The sequence below is a fragment of the Mirounga angustirostris genome, unplaced genomic scaffold (assembly GCF_029215605.1).
Source record: "Mirounga angustirostris isolate CCGP_5_RB_7025 unplaced genomic scaffold, mMirAng1.0.hap1 SCAF_15, whole genome shotgun sequence".
Lineage (NCBI taxonomy): Eukaryota > Metazoa > Chordata > Mammalia > Carnivora > Phocidae > Mirounga > Mirounga angustirostris.
The window spans coordinates 89137866-89157868 of record NW_026991723.1 but is presented as its reverse complement, the minus strand read 5'-3'; the positions used below and the strand labels follow the sequence as shown (position 1 = coordinate 89157868).

Below are 20003 nucleotides of genomic sequence, written 5' to 3'. Positions count from 1 at the left end.
AAGCCGCCACAGGAAGCAGGGGCTTGCAGGGCAGACGGAAACTGCACACGGCCCTGAGCCCAGCCTCCGACCCAGCCCCCTGCTGGGCACACGCCTCGGGGTTCCAAGGAGGAGGTACAGGGGGGCCCCTCTGAGCCATGGTCCTCAGGGTGTGCTCAGGGCAGGCACCCTTCACTGGGGCCAAAGACAAGCAGAGGCAGCACCCCATCTGAGGGGACTGGCCGTGGCCGTGTGAAGCCAGAGGGTCTCCAGGGCACGGTGAGGTCCGCGTGCAAGGCTGGCCTTGGGGTTGCTGCTCAGATTCTCAATGTGCCCTCCTAACCCACATGCTCACTCGTCTCCTGAACTAATCCTGAGGCCACATGAGGAGCATTTCCAGCCCCAGGGGTGCTCAGGTCAGCACTTGTCAGGGAATCTCTGCTTGGATGTTACAAAGCCTCCATCTGCACGCACGGCCCGAGGTCCCCATCAGGCTTTGTGACCTCTCAGCCCATCCCTGGGATGCTGTGAGCTCCTCGAGAGCAGAAATGGGGGGAGCTATGCTTGACACCTCAAAAGCCCTGGGCATGTGGTGCAGGTGTCCACATCCCTCTCTCTCCACTAGGACCACCTAGGGGTCTAGAAGGAGACCAGTCAGTTCAGCCATCTCTTTTTCCCATGGGTTCCTGCAGGGTCCGGTCAATAATCATGTTACAAGAAAAAGCCCAGGACAGGGAGCGGCTGCTGTTGAAGTTCATCAAGATCATGAAGGTAACTGTGGCTGCCCTCCCCAGAGTCTCCTCCTTCGGACCCTGCCCAGCAGCCCTGGGCCAGCCTCACGGCTGCCTCCCCTCTCTCTGCAGCACTTACGGAAGCTGAACAACTTTAACTCCTACCTGGCCATCCTCTCAGCCCTGGACTCGGCTCCCATCCGCAGGCTGGAGTGGCAGAAGCAGACCTCGGAGGTGAGTGGCGGGGAGGGAGGAGGTGGGAGGCCCGCCCAGCCCCTGGAGAGCCAGCTGTTGGGGAAGGTGCTCAGGTATCTGCTCAGCTGCCAACCACCCCCCAACCCCCACCCCTGTTTGCTGTGGCTAATCTCCAGTCTTTGGGCCTGAAGGGGCTGCGTGGTTTGTGCTGGGCTTATCCCCTCACAGGGTCCTGCTGTCTGGGCTGCAGGATCATACCTGGGTCCCTGCTTCACTGCTTTCTTCCTTTCTTCCTTGCACCCATGCTTCTGGAGGTGCTGTTCTGGGCTGCCAGCAGCATTAGTCCTTAGGAACGTACTGTACAGGACAGACCTATTGATTTCTTTAGGGTAATTGCCAAAGGGGAAAGGATGGGGTCATCTGGCCCGTTCAAGGGTCGGGGAGGTCCCCTGAGGGATGGTCAATCACACCAAGACCCAAATAGGAAGAGTTTGCTCGGAAGAAAGGGAATTCCGGTCAGAGGGGACAGAAGCGTCTAGAAACTGGCACACTCAAGCAGCAGGACGGGGGCCAGTGTGGCTGTGTCACTGGGGAGGGGACCTGCTCTGGACCAGGAGGGCTTTGCGGAGGCCTGGCAAGGAACTAGACCTTTATCCTTGTGTGGGGAGGTTCCTTGAGAAGAGAGGCAAAGCCCATAGGGGCTGGGTGTTAGCTGGGCCACCCAGGTGTTCTCTTAAGGGGTGACATAAAGAGAAAGTTGTAAGTCTGTTGTATGGAGAAGCATGGGACATTCACACTGGCTGCCACAGAAACACCTAGGAGGTCCTGAGGAGGTGACACTCCGGGTCCGAGGCAGCTAAAAGGTGAAGAGGCAAGCAGTGGGTGGGAGGGGGCAGCAGCAGCTCAGCGAGGTCACCTGCTGAGCCTAGTCAGCTCTGCCTGGAGCGCAGCGAGGATCAAAGGCAGGCTGGGAGCCAGGGATGGCACCATTCCTGGTGTGCGTGAGAAGCCTCCTTGGGCTACGGTGTGGGGTGGCACCCAGCAGGAGGCCTGGCTCCAGGCCCTCCGAGCCGTGGTTCTGCAGCAGGCATATGCGGGCCTGGGAGCCAGTTCTCCGCAGCAGGCCCGGTCTCCCTGTAGCCGAGGCAGGGCCCAGGGCTGGGCAGCGGCGGGTGGGTCAGGGAGGAGGCTGGCACTGGGGCCCCAGCATGGTCTCAGCCCTCACACACTATCCCTCCCGCCCAGGGCCTGGCCGAGTACTGTACACTGATCGACAGCTCGTCCTCCTTCCGCGCCTACCGGGCCGCCCTCTCCGAGGTGGAGCCCCCCTGCATCCCCTACCTGTGAGTAGAGCTCCCTGCAGGTTTGCCCCCCGGCTGCTCTGGGGGAGACATAGGTGTAGATACAGAAACCCTCCCTTAAAGGTTTCCAGCTCAGACGATTAGACTTCTATTTTAACTTTAAACTATGTGACAAGGAGCAGGTTTTACTTTTAAAACAGAAAGGACGGGTCCAATGTAAACGGTCCTGCTGTCCCATCTCCCAGTCCCGCTACCGTTTCCTTCCCGCATCTGCCAGGCTTCCCCCCACCAAGGGTCCTCAGACTTGGCTGCACCTTGCAGTCAGTCACCCAGGAGCCCTGAGAGCGTTTTCCCAAGTGTGAGCCATGGCATCGAGGAAATGGGGGGTTTGGGGAAAGCAGTCCTAGTCACATTAGCTGAAGGAAATAGTGGAAAAAGTCAAAGCTAGACAGGTTTCTTTGTTGTCAGAGCCCTTGCTAAGCTGGTAGATACTGGGAACCTCCATGAGGGGGGCAGAAGACTCCACAGTGGCCCGGGGTGGGGGCTGCCCTCCCAGAATGCTACCCTGCTTTCCCCTGGGGGCGGCCGGCTGGGCCCCCTCGCTCACCTTATGGCTTCACATTCTCTGTAATGAGAAGCACCTGTTAACAAAGAGGCTGTCCATGCCTCCCTCCCCCCCTTGGTTTTGGGTTATTTTTTCCTATTCATGTATTTTACAAGGCTCCCCTGCCGTACCTGAGCTGGCTTTCCCAGGGACCCACAGTTTCTAGGTCAGGAGTTCACGCAGGAAGAGACCAACACAGGCCAGACGTGCCCTCCGAAGCAGTAACTGGGCTCTCCATCCTCCCAGGGGGCTTATCCTGCAGGACCTCACCTTTGTTCACCTGGGGAACCCAGACTATATTGATGGGAAGGTGAATTTTTCCAAACGGTGGCAGCAGTTCAACATTCTGGACAGCATGCGGTGCTTCCAGCAAGCGTGAGTACCGGAGCGGGGAGGGGACGAAGGAACACTGGGGTCTGTGGAACGGGGTCTGCATCCAGAGATGGTGGCCAGCTTGTTCTCCACACAGCACATCCAGGGAGGGTGCAGGGCGTGGGCCAAGAAGTGGGGGCTCCCTGGGACAGCATGGAGAGGGGCGACCAGGCTTCTGCTGCCAGCCCTCTGCCTATGGGGAGCTCCGGTGCCGGGACCGTGCGCATGGCCCCTCCAGGAGGCCGTCGGGCTGCTGGCCCCACACCGGCCCTGACTGGAGGCCCCCCACAGGCACTACGATATCCGAAGAAATGATGACATCATAAACTTCTTCAATGACTTCAGCGACCACCTGGCGGAGGAGGCCCTGTGGGAACTTTCTCTGAAAATCAAACCTAGGAACATAACAAGGAGAAAAACAGACCGGGAGGAGAAGACCTAGAAGTAGGTGCCGTGAGTGAGGAGAACGCTCGAGAGAGGCTCCGAGGGCGGCTCCGAGACCGGGAGGGACTTTGGACCTGTCCTCAGGCAGGCTGCACGTGTCCCGGGCCCAGCCAGCCCTCCGCCGTGCGGGGCAGGAGCCCCAGTAGCTTCCTGCTGCCCTCCGCCGTGGGAGCGGACACCAGGCCCACCGTGGAGCCAGCAGGCAGGTCTCGTTCCTGATTTGTGAACCCGTGGTTTGGTTTTGGTTTTGGTTCCTGCTTTCACTTTGTATTCCTCTCTCCTCCCCCCTCCCACTCGGGAATAGCACAGGGAGATGGGCAGACCAAGGCACAGTGGGACACTCTTCATCCCTCCCTACATTCTAGGGTCCTGAACCTGCTGAAATGACAAGGGTGGAGGACCCTGAAAGGTGGGGGGCTGTACCCTGGGGACCTGGAAGCAAGGGGACTTCCAGTCGGGTGGGCAGAAAGCAGAGAAGACCGGGGAGGCTCCTTTTACTTTCCCTGCCCTGCTTTTTAAATGCAAGATGGTGTGAGCTTTTGAGGTGACCCAGAGAGGTTCACCAGGTGGCCTTTCAGTAGGCCTGGGGCTGGCGCTCCCGTCACAGTACTGGCCCCAGAACCGTCCTCTTCCCATCCCTTCATCTCCCCGACCACCTGGCGCTTTGGGGAGCTGGGAAGAAGATGGAGCAAGGGAGGACGTAGGTGTACCTGAGCCGGGGCCAGGAGTTCCGGGGTGAGTGAAGTTGGAGAGTGGAGGGGCCTTTCTGTCCTGGGGAAGGCCGGCAGACCCCTCTTCTGTCGTTTGCTGTGTGCCTTAAACTCCATCTCCTGTCCCCCCGCCCCCATGGGCTCCCCTCCTACCCTGCTCCATCCTGGTGGCGCCAGGGGGGTGCTCCTCCACCCTTTCCACCAGTGCGCAGTAAGCTCTGCCCGGGGAAGGACAGGAGGTCCCTGACGGATGGGGGCGCCTGCTGAGGCTGAGCGGCCCCGGCTCCTACCCTGCGGCGCACTTGCTCTCTCCACCTTCCTTGTTGGACACAGCGCTCGCTGGTGAGGTGGGCTGTCGGAGGCAGGTGTGCAGGGAGGTCCTGCACACGGGCCAGGCCGCTGCCCCCACACCCCTTGGGTGCTGGTTTGCGTGACTGAGTGCTTGCTTCTCCTGGGCTTGGGACTTGGTCAAGCAAATGCCAGGATCGAACTTCTTAAACAACCATGTCACTTTGAGTCCTTCCTGAGTTTTGAGCAGCTTTCTCCGCTCTTGTTTTGGGGTCCTGGACATAGAGGGGAGGACACCCGTGAACTGCCAGTGGGGTCCCCTCGTGTAGCGGGCTGGCCGCTGCAGGCCAAACGTGTCACTTTCTTATTTAAAGCGTGTGGTCTTTGTTCTTCAGCAGTGTGGGGTGGGCTTGGTGCCCACTTTGAGTCCCCTCACTGCGGTCTTGTCTCCCTTCCTGTCTTGCCCCCCGCCTGGCCCAGCTCTGCTGGATGCTGCTGCGTGCGGGGGGCCACCATGGCCCCAGTACTAACACGAAGTCTCCGCCTCACGCACCCGTCAGCAGATGGGGGGGGCTTTACTTGCCCTCCCCTCTCCTCTGGGAGCCCTGCCAGGTGGAGGGAGCAGTGTTGGGGGGATGGGGAGCCCGTGGGTCAGGGTAGCCCCTGCGTGAGAACCGCAGGGGCCGTGGGTGTTTAACTTATTGGCTGACATCCTTAAGACATCCTCCCGGCTCTGGGAGTTGCCCCACCCTGTGCCAGCCCCGCAGCCGGGCTGTGATTGGTCTTGGGGACCAGGACCGGGTGTCCCTGCAGGTGGGGCTGGAGCCAGGGAAGGGTGGGCACGCGCCAGGTCAGAAGGAACCCAACTCTTCAGAAGCGCCTCCCTCATGCCTCACCCCGTTACGTTGTAATATATATATATCCCCACTAACCTGGCTGATAGTGGCATCTTCCTGCAGACATTTCAAACCTGTATTTTATATGAAAGGAAAATAAACACAATGAAAGCTGCGTCCAAGTGACAATCCGAGCTGCCCCTGCACACGTCCCAGTTCCCACAGCCGTGTGCCACTGTTGGGGCCATTTGGGGAGGGTGGGACAGAGTCCACCGGCCCGTCTGGAATTTTCCCTCCTCACTCTTGTGCTCTGTAAGTGGATTAATGCAGAAGTCCTTCGCTGCCCTCCCCCTTCCCCAGCGTGCTGGTAAAACTGAAATTTCTAGGGTGGAATTCAGGGGGCAGAGAGGTACCTGGAGCGACTTTTCAGAGCCCCTAAAGCAGGGTCTTTGAAAGCACACCTTCTGTAAGATTCCACCCCCCCCACCCCCAAGGCAACACGCACGGGCTCGGCAATGGCCCCATAGGGTCCGGTCTTTTCTCTGTCTGACGTGGGCTACCTCTCCTCCACTCATGATGAGCCGTGGACTTAATCCCAGCCTGTGTGTCATCCCCTTCAGTGTCCTGCTCATCTCCCAGCATCCAAGAGAGAAGCAGTCAGCTGCTGAGTCCTCTACTCCCCACCAATACCAAGAACCAGCCTGGTCTGGCCCTAACCTCCCTGCAGGTGACTAGGAGGTCCCAGGCCAAGTGCGGACATCTGGGCTGAGCCTGCCACCCCCAGAGGGGACTAGGAACCTGCATGCTTAACCCAGCAACTCAGGAGGCTCAGATGACCTCAAATCCATGTCCAGCCATGGGTGGTGCAGGGCCAGTCTTCTGAGGGTGTGATGGCCCCACCCGGTTCCCTCCAGCAGGGTGAGAGGCAGAGCCTGCACATTCATTTAAACCATCACTCACTAATTTGTTTCATTCACTAGGGGTACATGATTTAGGAACCTGGTCAGGCAGGGTTTGGGTCATTCTAGTCCTGCATTTGCTGGGGACGCACTGGAGGAACTTCTAATAAGGGCTCTGGTCCTGGTTCTGCAGCTGATAGGTAAGTGGCCCCCGCTCTGTTTCCCAGTTTTTCCAGCTGCGGGTGGGGGTAATAACAGCTTCTACCTCACAGGTCTGTGAAGGCTCAGGGAGTTAATACCTAGAACAGGGTCTGGCAAGATTATTTATATGCACATACACACAGATCCTGGGTCTCAAGCAGTCTGCAGACCACTTTACTTCATTCACTCCTCTTAACCAAAAATCCCCCCACCCCAGCCCCGTGAACTATCACAGCCATGGTAAGTGCTACAGAGAAGAGGTACTTGGTTTACGTCAAGTCCAGATAGGCTTACCAGCAAGTTGTCCTGAACAAGTAGCTTCAGTCTTACACGCACGCCCCTGAGAACAAAAGGGGAAACACCTCGCAACTCGTCTTGAGTAGAATAGTCTTGACATCAAACCCAGACAACAGTCCAAGAAAAATTACAGGCAAATACTTGCACAAAATTTCTAAAATAATCTTAGCAACCCCAAACCAGCAGCATATAAAAATCAGTACTCCCTGGCTACGCTGGGCTTACTCACAAATGCAAGGATGGAATGTCAGTAAGCTGGTGAACGTTCTAGATTTCTTATGCTCAACAGCTTATTTGGGTGCCCACATCCAGAGCACCTCTCCTTCCTGGGCACAGGGGAAACTCTGCTTCCCAGCCCCCTGCAGGGAGGTCCATGAGGAGCCAGACACATGTCACTTGGGCCTGGGAACTCAGCAAGTGTGCCACCTTCATGCTCACTCTTTCCCCACCATGACACACTTACTTAGATGGCAGAGTTCCAAGTGGAGGGAGACCAGACAGGGACCACCCCCAGTGTCCTACACTAGACTATACATGAATAGAAAATGAACTTGTGCAAACTAACCTACTGAGATTTCAGGGTTTATAAATTTTCACAACATGGCCTAACTGCTCCTGAATGCACCATATTAACAAATTAAAGGAAGAACACCATATAATCACCTCAGTCGTCAGAAAGGCCTTTGTTAGAAGTGCAACACCAATAATTTTTGTTCAAAACTCTTAGAAATCAAAAACTTTCTTAATCTGGTAAAAATCTTCCAAAAATCTTATGCAAACGTTATACTTAACGTTAAAATACTCAGAGCATTTCCTTTAAAATCAACAAGTTAAGGATCCTACTTGTACTGGAGACTCTAGCCATGTGGCAGGAAAAGAAAAAAAAAATGAGATCACTAAGAAAATCTCCTGGGCTGCCTGGCTGGCTCAGACAGTAGAGCATAAGACTCTTCATCGCAGGGTTATGGCTGCAAGCCCCATGTTGGGCATAGAGCCTACTTCTAAAAAAAAATGAAATTTACGGGTGCCTGGGTGGCTTAGTCAGTTAAGCATTCGACTCTTGATTTTGGTTCAGGTCATGATCTCAGGGTCGTGAGACTGAGCCTTTCATTGGGCTCTGCACTGGGCATGGAGCCTGCTTGGGATTTTCTCTCTCTCTGTCTTCCCCCCAGCCCCACCCAACTTGTGCACTCTCTCTCTAAAAAAAAAAAAAGGGAATCTTCGAAGGTAGGTAGCTGTAGAGTCAGAAAAAAAAGTTGAATATGTTCCGATAATACAATCAACAATTAAAAACCAATTTTTTTTTAAAGATTTTATTTATTAATTTGACAGAGACACAGTGAGAGAGAGGGAACACAAGCAAGGGGAGCGGGAGAGGGAGAGAGTGAAGCAGGCTTCCCGCTGAGCAGGGAGCCCGATGCGGGACTCGATCCCAGGACACTGGGATCATGACCTGAGCCGAAGGCAGACGCTTAACGACTGAGCCACCCAGGCACCCTAAAAACCAATTCTTTTTTTTTTTTTTTCCTAAAAACCAATTCTTGAAGGCTCCCATTTATGCTGGCATCACAAGTCTTAAGTGAAACCTTTATCCTCCAAAAAAGAGGATATAGCAATTTTCAATACTTTTGTATCAACATAGGAACACCTTTATACACAGCAAATATTAATAGACCTAAAGGGGGGAAAGGACAGCAATAGAATAATAAAGGATTTAAGTATGCCATTCACATCGACAGATCATCCAAACAGAAAACCAGTAAGGAACCATCAGCCTTAAAGGACACATTAGACTAGAAGGACTTGATAGAACATTCCATCCAAAAGCAACAGAATACACATTCTCAAACGCACATGGAACATTCTCCATGGAACATAGATGTTAGGCCACAAAACAAGTCTTAATATAAGAAGATTGAAATCCTATCAAGCATCTTTTCTAACCAGAATAATATGAAACTAGAAATCAGTTACAAAAAGAAAACTGGAAAAGCGTTATGTGGAGAGTAAACAACATGCAACTGAACCACCAATTGGTCAAAGGAGAAATCAGAAAATACCTTGAACAGGGCGCCGGGGTGGCTCAGCTGGTTAAGTGACTGCCTTCAGCTCAGGTCATGATCCTGGAGTCCCAGGATCGAGTCCGCGTCGGGCTCCCAGCTCAGCGGGGAGTCTGCTTCCTCTTACCCTCCTCCCTCTCATGCTCTCTCTCTCCTGCTCTCTCTCTCTCAAATAAAATCTTGAAAAAAAAATACCTTGAACAAATGAAAATGGAAATAATATCAAACATATGGGGTGTAGCAAAAGCCGTTCTAAGGGGGAAGATGATAGGAAAAAACTAAAACAACCTGACTTACAAGCAACCTCAAGGAACTAGGAAGAGAGCAAATAAAGCCCAAAGTTAGGAGAAGGAAGGAAATAGCAAAGATCAGAAAGAGAGACTAAAAAGACAAAACTGACAAACCTTTAGCTAGACTCCCCAAGAGAGTACTCAATCAGAAATGAAAATGATGTTACAACTAAAAAGGGGAGGGGAGGTGCACCTGGCTGGCTCAATCAGTAAAGTATGGGACTCTTGATCTCAGGGTCATGAGTTCAAGCCCCACATTGGGCTTAGAGCTTACTTAAAAAAAATTGATGTTACAACAGATACCACAGAAATACAAAGGATCGTAAAGAGACTATTATGAACAATTATATGCCAATAATTTGACAATCTAGAAGAGGTCAATAAATTCCTAGAAACATACAACCTACCAAGACAGAATCATGAAAATTTAAAGAAACTGAACAGACCAACTACTAGTAAGGAGACCGAATCAGTTCTTCAAAAACCTCCCAACAAACACAAGTCCAGAACCACATGGCTTCATTGATGAACTCTACCAAACAGTCAAAGAATGAATAGCAGTCTTCCTCCAACACCTCCAAAAATAGAAGCAGAGGGAACACGCCCACACTCAGTTTACGAGGCCATTACCCTGATACCAAAACAAGACGAGGAGGCCACAAGAAGAGAAAATCACAGGCCGGGGCGCACCTGCCTTCGGCTCGGGTCATGGTCCCAGGGTCCTGGGATCGAGCCCCGCAGCGGGGAGCCTGCTTCCTCTGCCTGCTTCTCCCCCTGCATGTGTGTGCTCGCTCTCTGTCAAATAAATAAAATCTTAAGAAAAAAGAAAATCACAGGCCAGTGGCCCTGATTCACACAAATGCAAACATCCTCAATAAATGATAGCAAACCAAATTCAACAATACATTAAAAGGATCATGCACCATGACCCAAGTGGAATGGGATTCCAGGGAGCGTTCAACACACACACAAATGTGATACACTCACTACATTAACAAAATGAAGGAAAAAATCACAGGATCATCCCAATAGATGCAGAAAAAGTGACAAAAGTCAACATCGATTTATGATAAAAACTCTTCAATGAAGTGGGTATAGAGGGAACACACCTCAATATAAGAAAGGCCACCATATATGACAAGTCCACACCTAGGATCATTCTCACTGGTGAGAAGCTGAAAGCTTTTCCTCCAAGATCAGGAACAAGTCGAGGATGCCCACTCTCACCACTGTTACTCAACATATTACTGGAAGTCCTAGCCACAGCAATTAGGCACCAAAAAGAAACAGAAGGCATCCACATTGAAAAGGAAGAAATAAAACTCATAATTTGCAGATGACATGATATCATATATAGAAAGCCTACCAAAAAACTTGAATGAATTCAGTGAAGTTACAGGATACAAAATCAGAGCCAAAAATCCACTGCATTTCTAGCCACTACTAATGAACTGTGAGAAAAAGACATTAATAACACATTTACAATTGCATCAAAAGAAAATACCTAGGAATAAATTTAACCAAGAAGGTGAAAGAGACCTGTACTCTGAAAATAAGACAATATTAATAAAAGAAATTGAAGACACAAATAAATGGAAAGCTACCCCATGCTAATGGGTGGGAAGAACACGTTAAAATGTCCATTCTACCAAAGCAGTGCACAGATGCAGTGCAATCTATCAAAATCCTAATGGCATTTTCCACGGAAATAAAGTGATCCTAAAATTTGTACGGAACCACAAAAGACCCTGAATAGCCAAAGCAATCTTGAGAAAGAAGAATAAAGCATCACACTCCCTGATTTCATCCTGTATGTCAGAGAGATTGTAATTTATTTATTTAATTTATTTATTTTTAAAGATTTTTCAACAGAGAGACACAGTGAGACGGAACACAAGCAGAGGGAGTGGGAGAGGGAGAAGCAGGCCTCCCGCCGAGCAGGGAGCCCAATGCGGGACTTGATCCCAGGACTCTGGGATCATGACCCAAGCCGAAGGCAGACACTTAACAACTGAGCTACCCAGGTGCCCCGAGATTGTAATTAAAAAAAAAAAAAAACACAGGTCAATGAAACAAGGAGCCCAGAAATAAACCCATGAGTATATGGTCAATTAATTTACGGCAGAGGAGCCAAGAACAGACAATAGAGAAATGAGAGTCTCTTTAATAATGCTGGGAAAACTGAACAGCCACATCCAAAAGAATAAAACTGGACATGGGCTCTTGGGTGGCTCAGCCAGTTAAGCATCCAACTCTTGATCTCCACTCAGATCTTGATCTCAAAGTCATGAGTTCAAGCCCCACGTTGGGCTCCACACTGGGTGTGGAGGCTACTTAAAAAAGAAAGAAAAACTGGACCACTTTCTTACACCATACACAAAAATTAACTCAAAATAGATTGAAGACTTGAATTTAAGACAAACCATAAAGCTTCTAGAGGAAAACATAAGCAGAAAGCTCCCTGACATCAGTCTTGGCAATGATTTTTTTGGATTTGACACCAAAAGCAAAAGTAAAAATAAGCAAGTGGGACTACATCAAACTAAAAAGCTTCTGCACAGCAAAAGAAACCAACAAAATGAAAAGGCAACATACTGAATGTGAGAAAATATTTGCAAATATACCTGATACAGGGCTAATATCCAAACTACACAAAGCACTTCTACAACTTCATAGCAAAAACCAATCTAATGAGGCGCCTGGGTGGCAGCTGCATTTGGCTCAGGTCATGATCCCAGGGTCCTGGGATCGAGCCCCACATCGGGCTCCCTGTTCAGCAGGGAGTCTGCTTCTCCCTCTCCCTCGGCCCCGTCCCTGCCACTTGTGCTGTCTCTGTCCAATAATTTTTTTTAAAACCTTCAAAGAAAAAAAACAAAAACAAAAAACCCAATCTGACAAAAAAAATGGGCAGAAGATCCGAATAGACATTTTTCTTAAAAACGTACAAATGGTCAACAGGTGCATGAAAAGATGTTCAACATCAGTCATCATCAGGGAAATGCAAATCAAAATTGCAATGAGCTATCACCTCACACCTGTTAGGATGGCTAGTATGAGAAACAAGAAATAATCAGTGTCAGTGAGGATATGGAGAGAAAAAGGCACCCTTGTACCCAGCCGGGAATGTAAGCCCGTGTAACCACTGTGGAAAATAGCACAGAGCTTCCCAAAGATACTAAGAATAGAACTACCCTATGAGGGGTGCCTGCGTGGCTCGGTTGTTGGGCGTCTGCCTTCGGCTCAGGTCATGATCCCAGGGTCGTGGGATTGAGCCCCACATCAGGCTCCCTGCTCCTCTGGAAGCCTGCTTCTCCCTCCCCACCTCCCCCTGCTTGTGTTCCCTCTTGCTGTGTGTCTCTCTCTCTCTGTCAAATAAATAAATAAAATCTTAAAAAAAAAAAAAAAAAACTACCATATGATCCAGCGATTCCACTTACAGATACTTATCCAAAGATGACAAAAGCACTAATTCAAAAAGATACGTGCATCCCCATGTTCTCTGCGTGCCCCGGTATTTGCCAAAGGCAAGGAATGGAGAGCAGGCCAAACAGGTGAAGAGGGTCAAAAGGTACAGACCTACAAACCTCTGGGTATAAGTCACGGGGAGAGGATGTACAGCATGGTGATGTAATCAACACTGTACTGCATGTTTGAAAGTTGCTAACGGTAGATCTTAAGAGTCATCATCATCACAAGAAAAAAATTTTCTAACTTCATATAGTGACAGATGTAAACTGGACTTAACTGTGGTGATCATTTCACAGGATATACAAATGTCGGATCTTTACCTGTACACCTGAAATACGATGCTGTAGGTCAGTTATACCCCAGAATATAAATCAAAAATAAGATTTTATTTAAAAAGACTTTAATAGGTTGAGAGATAGACATCTTTTGTGGGTAGGAAGATTACCTTTCTTAAAGATGTCATTTATTCCCCAATGTATACATTCAAAAGTATTCCAGAGAAATTCCAAAAGGATGTCACATGGTCCTTGACAAGTTTCTTCTAAAAATGTTTAAGAATTTCTACTTCTGGGGGCACCTGGGTGGCCCAGTCGTTAAGCGTCGGCTTTCAGCTCAGGTCATGATCCCAGGGTCCTGGGATCGAGCCCCGCATTGGGCTCCCTGCTCAGCGGGAAGCCTGCTTCTCCCTCTCCCTCTACTCCTCCCCTGCTTGTGTTCATTCTCTCTCAAGTAAATAAATAAAACCTTTTATTTTATTAATAAAGGGCAAGGGCGGGGCGCCTGGGTGGCTCAGTCGTTAAGCGTCTGCCTTCGGCTCAGGTCGTGATCCCAGGGTCCTGGGATCGAGCCCCGCCTCGGGCTCCCTGCTCCGCGGGAAGCCTGCTTCTCCCTCTCCCACTCCCCCTGCCTGTGTTCCCTCTCTCGCTGTGTCTTTCTGTCAAATAAATAAAATCTAAAAAGAAAAAAAAAATTTACTTCTGGTAGTGGCAGACTTGGTAATTCAGACCAGCCCTCCTGCTAGGAAAGCTGTACAAAATATTTTTAACCACTGCCTGAATTCATCAGAAAGCCAGCAAATGAATGAATGATTGGCCCTCGCATCAGGAGGAGATAGAAACCCAGAGAAGTAAGCCTGACGTTTGGAACCACATGGTAAAGGCACCTGCCGATCCCAGAAGGGGTAGCCGGGAAGCTCTGCGGCACTTCCGATAAAAGGGAATTTAAAATAAGAGAGTCCAGAACTCACCATGCCTGGAATTGAGAACCCAAGGAAGCACCCTCCGGGGAGAAGGGAGACTACAAGCATACTGGCCCTCACAGGGACTGAGCCCGCTTCACATCCTCTCAATCCTGAAAGTGGACTGCTGGCGTCCCAGGCACCTGCCAGGAGCAAATAAAAACAAAGCCTCACCAGAGGAGGTGAACATCATCCTAGGCCTCAAATTAGTTCTTTAGTTTTTCACATACAGCAAAGAAATAACCAAGGACGCAAGGAGACAAGAAGCATGAACCGAAAAAGACCCACAGTGGGGCACCTGAGGGGCCCAGCTGGTTGAGCATCTGACTCTTGCGTTTCAGCTCAGGTTATGATCTCGGGTCTTGAGACTGAGCCCCACCTTGGGCTCCATGCTCAGAGCAGAGTCTGCTTGAGATTCTTTCCCCCTGCTCCTTCCTCCCCTTCTGCTCCCCCTCCTGCTCATGCGTGTGTGCTCTCATTCTGTGAAATAAATACAAATAAATAAAATCTTAAATTAAAAAATACCTACAGGGGCTGGGATTTGGAAAGCACAGTGCCTACTCTGTTCTAGGAGTAAGAGATTGAGAATTTGGGTGAATAATAGGGAAATGTAAACAGAGGACAAGTGGAAATTCCAGAACCAAAATATACGGTAACTGCTAAGAAGAACTCAGTGAGGGCGCCTGGGTGGCTCAGTTGGTTACGCGGCTACCTTCGGCTCAGGTCATGATCCTGGAGTCCAGGGATCGAGTCCCACATCGGGCTCCCTGCTCAGCAGGGAGTCTGCTTCTCCCTCTGACCCTCCCCCATCTCATGCTCTCTCTCTCATTCTCTCTCTCAAATAAATAAATAAAATCTTAAAAAAAAAAAAAAGAAGAAGAACTCAGTGAATATGCTTAACAGAATCAGTGACCTGGAGACAGAGAAGGAGCCACAGGTAGAACGAACCCCCAAGAGAGAAGAGGACGGACACCACAGGTGGGAAGAGACCTGGGCGTGCCCAAAGTGTAACTGGATCCAGAAAAGAGTACTGCACTGAACGTTAACTAAGGAAAATTTAAATATAAAAAAGAATTTTTTTAAGAAAAATAAGTAAAACTTTAAAAATAAAATAAAAAATAAAAATCCGAAGTGTAACGAGCACCAGAAGAACAGGAAGAAGGTTAGAGCACAGACAGTATACAGAGGAGCATTCTTATTCGTAACAGCCCCAAATGGAAACAATTCGAATGCCCACCAACTTGTAAAAGGATGGACAGACTATCTCCATACAACAGAGCGCTACTTAACAAGAAATGACCTGCCATCATGCTACAACATGGATGAACCTCAAAAACATGGACATGAAAGACGGCATATTCCCTGCTTCCATTTCTATGCAGTGTGCAGAGAAACGCATCTAGAGACCGAAAGCTGATAAGTGGGTGCCTGGGGGCGCAGCAGATAGACTGCACATGGGCATGAGGCAGCTTTGGGGTGATGGACTTTTTTAAAAACTGGATCATCATGATGGTAACTTCACTAAATATAACTGAATTGTGCACGCAAAAATGAGTGAGTTTTAGGATCTGTAAATTATAGCTCAATAAAGCTATTTTTAAAAAACAAAACTCCAAAACTGATCGTACCAGTTATCAGTTTGCTGCTTCTCATGCCCCAGTCTACGCTTTCATTGCATTTCCCCTTCGCAGCGTTTTGTCAGAGGGGAGCCCTGGAGGAACGCGGAGGGGAAGGGCTGTGGTTGTGGCGCTCAGCTCGCTCCTGCTCTGGCCACACAGCTGCTAGACACACGTGTGGAGAGACATCCAGTGGCATCCTGCCCAGCCACACACCCCCACCCTGCAGTCTCTCAGCAGGCTTGCAGCTCAGCCCGGGCCTGGGGACCAGCTCACTGCAGCCCCCCAGACACGGACAGTGCAAACCTCAGACTTGTGCACCGGCTGACAAGCAGGTTCCCAGCTCCACACGCATGCTCACCTACCAGAGTTGGCCCATCTGTACCTCCAAGGGATCAGTCCTGCTCATCCAGCCCTGCCCCAGCTCTGGCCCGGGCAACACAACACAGTGAGTTTCTTTACAACCACACCTTCTCCAGGGACTTCTGAATCCCAGCCTTGGGAATTGGGCCCTCCTACGTCTGCCTTCCTTAGGTATTCCCCTTCAGCTCTAGGGTAACTTTTATCATTCTCTTTCTACCTTCCTTGTTCTCTCCTGTCATAGTTCAAAATTCTATTAATCTTTCTCTGTTCAAATTACTCCACTGTTTATGTCTCCTGATTGGTCCTTGACTAAAAAATCCAAGCCCTAGATTCAAGAAGCCTTATCCCAAGCAGGATAATTAAAAAGAAATATGTATCTAAGCACAGCATGGTTAAACTTCTGAAAACCAACGACAAAAAGAACATCTTTAAGCAGACAGAGAAGCACGAAAAGGGCACATTAGCTCCAAAGGTACAACAATTAGACTCAACAGAAGCAAGGGGACAGAAGTCGATGGAATGAGATCTTCAAGTGCTGAAAGAAAACAACCCACCAAAATTCTACATCCACTCAAAATATCTTCCAAGAATGAAGGTAAAAATCAAGATACTGTCGGCCAAAAACAGAATTCGTCCTCAGACCTACACTAGGAAAAAACAAAATGTTTTCAGGAAGAAGGAAAATAATCCCAAATGGAAGGTCCGACGTGCAAGAAGGAATAAAAAACAGCCAATATGTGGATAAACCTAAATGAGCATCAACTGTATAAAACAACAACAATGTCTCAGCAGTTTAAAATATAGAGAATCAACATACACTCCACAAATACAGCCCCCCACACAATGGTGTGGGGCTCAGGAAGGAGATGCATGGAGGTATTTTTGAATTAGTTCTTGAATTGTCTAGGAAAAAGATATAAGTACTAAGAACATTTGGCTTTGAGAAGGGAATGTAAGATGTAATCTCTAGGGAACCACTAAAGATGCAAAAGGATGTCTAATTGCCAAGCTAATAGGAAGAAATGAAATAACAACAGCTGATCTAGAAGGAGGCAGGAAAGGAGAGAGACCAAAACATAATACAGGTGGAACAAGGAGAAAGCAAATAGGAGGGTGGTGGGATTCAAACCCAAACACGTTTTGTTTTAAGTAGGCTCCACACCCAGTGTGGAGCCCAACATGGGGCTTGAATTCATGACCCTGAGATTAAGACCCGAGCTGAACGGGGCGCCTGGGTGGCTCAGTCGGTTAAGCATCTGCCTTTGGCTCACGTCATGATCCCAGGGTCCTGGGATGGAGCCCCGCATCAGGCTCCCTGCTCAGCAGGGAGCCTGCTTCTCCCTCTGCCTTTGCCTGCCACTCCCCCTGCTTGTGCTCTCTGTCAAATTAAAAAAAAAAAAAGACCTGAGCTGAGATCAAGAGGCAGACGCTTAATTGACTGAGCCACCCAGGCACCCCCCCAAATGCATTTTTTTTAAGATTTACTTATTTGAGAGAGACAGCATGCATGTGCAAGTGTGGGGGGAGAGGGAGAGAATCTTCAAGCAGACTCCCCGCTGAGCATCCAACTAAGAGTTGGACGCTCAACTGACTGAGCCACGCAGACACACCAAACACATTTTTTTGTTGCTCCTGGGTGGCTCAGTCGGTTAAGTGTCTGACTCTTGGTTTCTGTTCAGGTCATGTTCTCACAGTCATGGGATCGAGCCCTGAGTTGGGCTCCACGCTCAGTGTGGAGTCTGCTTCACATTCATTTTCCCTCCCTCTCTGCGCACACTCTAAAATAAATACAATCTTTAAATAAATAAACAAACTACATTAAACAGGTTGTCTGACTGTCTCAGTCAGTGCAGCGTATGACTCTTGCTCTTGAGGTTTTGAGTCCAAGACCCACGTTGGGTGTAGAAAGGACTTTAAAAAATCTTAAAAAAAAAAAAAACCTAAATGGACTAAATTCTCCAGTTGCAAGGCCACCAGACTTTTTTTTTTTTAATGTACATGCTGTTAACAAAATGTATTTATCTAAAATGTAATGGTACAGAAAGGTTGAAAGTAAAAATTGGAAAAAGATATACTCCACAAATACAGCCCCCCAAAAAAGTTAGCTTTGCTGTTATTAATAGCAGAAGAAGTAGACTTTAAGGCCAAAGGTATTACTAGAATTATAAAGATACACTTGACAACAATATATGAAGTATATTCAACCAAAAGACTTAATTTCTAAATCTCTATGCATCTAATTACATGGTCTCAAAATATCTCAAGCAAAAGCCAACAGAACTACAAGATGAAACAGACAAATCTGTGATCCTGGTGGGAGGTTTTAACACACTTCTCTTAGGGACATGTAAGAAAGGACTGTAATCTTATACAACACTTCCCAAAAAAAGAAGAAAATGAGAAGCAGCATTTCCAAATTCTTGTGACAAGGCCAACAAAACTCTGATACCAAAACCATAACAAGAATGAAATTACAGACCATTTCACTCATGGACACAGATGCGAAACTCCTACACAAACCACTAACTGAATCTAGTGATACATAGAAAGGATAATACGTATCAAGATGGGTTTATTCTAGGAGTGAGAACTTAATGTTTGAAAATCAATGCTAATTCACAACATTAACAAAATAAATCATAAGTTTCTCAGAGGATACATGAAAGTAATTTAGTAAAATGCAATATCCATGCACGATTTTTTTTTTTAACTCTGAGCAAACTAGGAATAAAAGGGTACTTCCTTAATCTGAAAAGCTTATCTATTATTTTTAAAAGGCAGAATGTTGAAAGCCTGCCTTCTGAGACCAGGAGAAAGGTAAGGCTGACATTGTGGCATCTCTTCCCAGGACTGTTCTAGGGTCCAGGCCAATGCAGGAAGGCAAACACACACACACACACACACACACACACACAGGGCTAAGGGTTGGGAAATAAGACAACTCATTACACAGATAATGCTGTGGAAACAAAATTCAACAGAACCTACAGATAAATTATCAGAATAAGTGAATTTAGAAAGATTGCTGGATACAAAATCAACAATCAATTAATTGTAGGGGCGCCTGGGTGGCTCAGTCGTTAGGCGTCTGCCTTCGGCTCAGGTCATGATCTCAGGGTCCTGGGATCGAGCCCCGCATCGGGCTCCCTGCTCCGAGGGAAGCCTGCTTCTCCCTCTCCCACTCCCCCTGCTTGTGTTCCCTCTCTCGCTATGTCTCTCTCTGTCAAATAAATAAAATCTTAAAGAAAAAATCAGTTATATTTCTGTACACTAGCAAGTAACAAAAGAAAAATATTAAAATATTTATAATAGCATCAAATCAAATACCCAGGGATACTAACAAAATATGTACAGTATTTCTGCACAGAAAACGAAATCGGGGAAATGTTTTAAGGACCTAAACAAATAAGGAAATTCACCATTTTTGTTGGAAAAGTTAGCACTATAAAAATACCAGTTCCCAAATTAATCCATAGATTTAAAGCAATCCTAGTCAAAATCCCAATCTTTATTCTGGTGAAAATTGACAAGTTAATTCTAAAGTTCATTATAAATAGAAATGATTTTAAATGGCCAAGAGCCTTAAAGATGGTGGGAGGGCTTGACCTTCCCAGTATCAAGACTTACTATCCTCCCACAGTAATGAAGCATGACACGGAACAAGAATAGACAAATGGACCTCTGGAGTCTACTCCAGGTAGGTGACCGATCCAGATGTGAAAATACACCACCAGTAAAGTTTCTAGATCTAGAAGACAACAGAAGAGACTATGTTCATGACCTCGGAATGGGGGAATTTTTCTTAAGCCACAAAAAGCATTATCCGTAAAGAAAAAGATACATTGGTATATATTACAACTGAGAACTTGCTTTCATCAGGTGACCCCACAGAGAGTGAAAAGGGAGACTATAGGACTCATTGCCAGAATACATAAAGAACTCTCGTTTGGTAAGACGACAGTCCAGCACACAAATGGGCCCAAGTCTTGCACAGGCACATCATGAGGCGATGACAAGCATGTGTTAAGAGGCCCAGCATCACCGTCATCAGAGAGATGCAGATTAAAGCCACACTGACCCCACTACGATTCCACTACCAGCAGCCCCACAAC

General features: G+C 48.3%; 1 protein-coding gene across 4 annotated transcripts in view; it reads left to right on the top strand.

The window, feature by feature from the left end:
- Positions 1–11303, top strand: part of RAPGEF1 (Rap guanine nucleotide exchange factor 1) — a 141000-nt gene extending 129697 nt beyond the window's left edge. For all 4 annotated transcript variants that reach the window (XM_045883400.3, XM_045883395.3, XM_045883404.3 and 1 more), the window contains 5 exons: positions 672–750; positions 843–944; positions 2151–2248; positions 3057–3185; positions 3474–11303. In XM_045883400.3, coding sequence (XP_045739356.2) covers positions 672–750; positions 843–944; positions 2151–2248; positions 3057–3185; positions 3474–3624 — 559 coding nt within the window. In that variant the 3' untranslated portion in view covers positions 3625–11303. The remainder of the gene's footprint in view (positions 1–671; positions 751–842; positions 945–2150; positions 2249–3056; positions 3186–3473) is intronic.
- The last annotated feature ends 8700 nt before the right edge of the window (positions 11304–20003 follow it).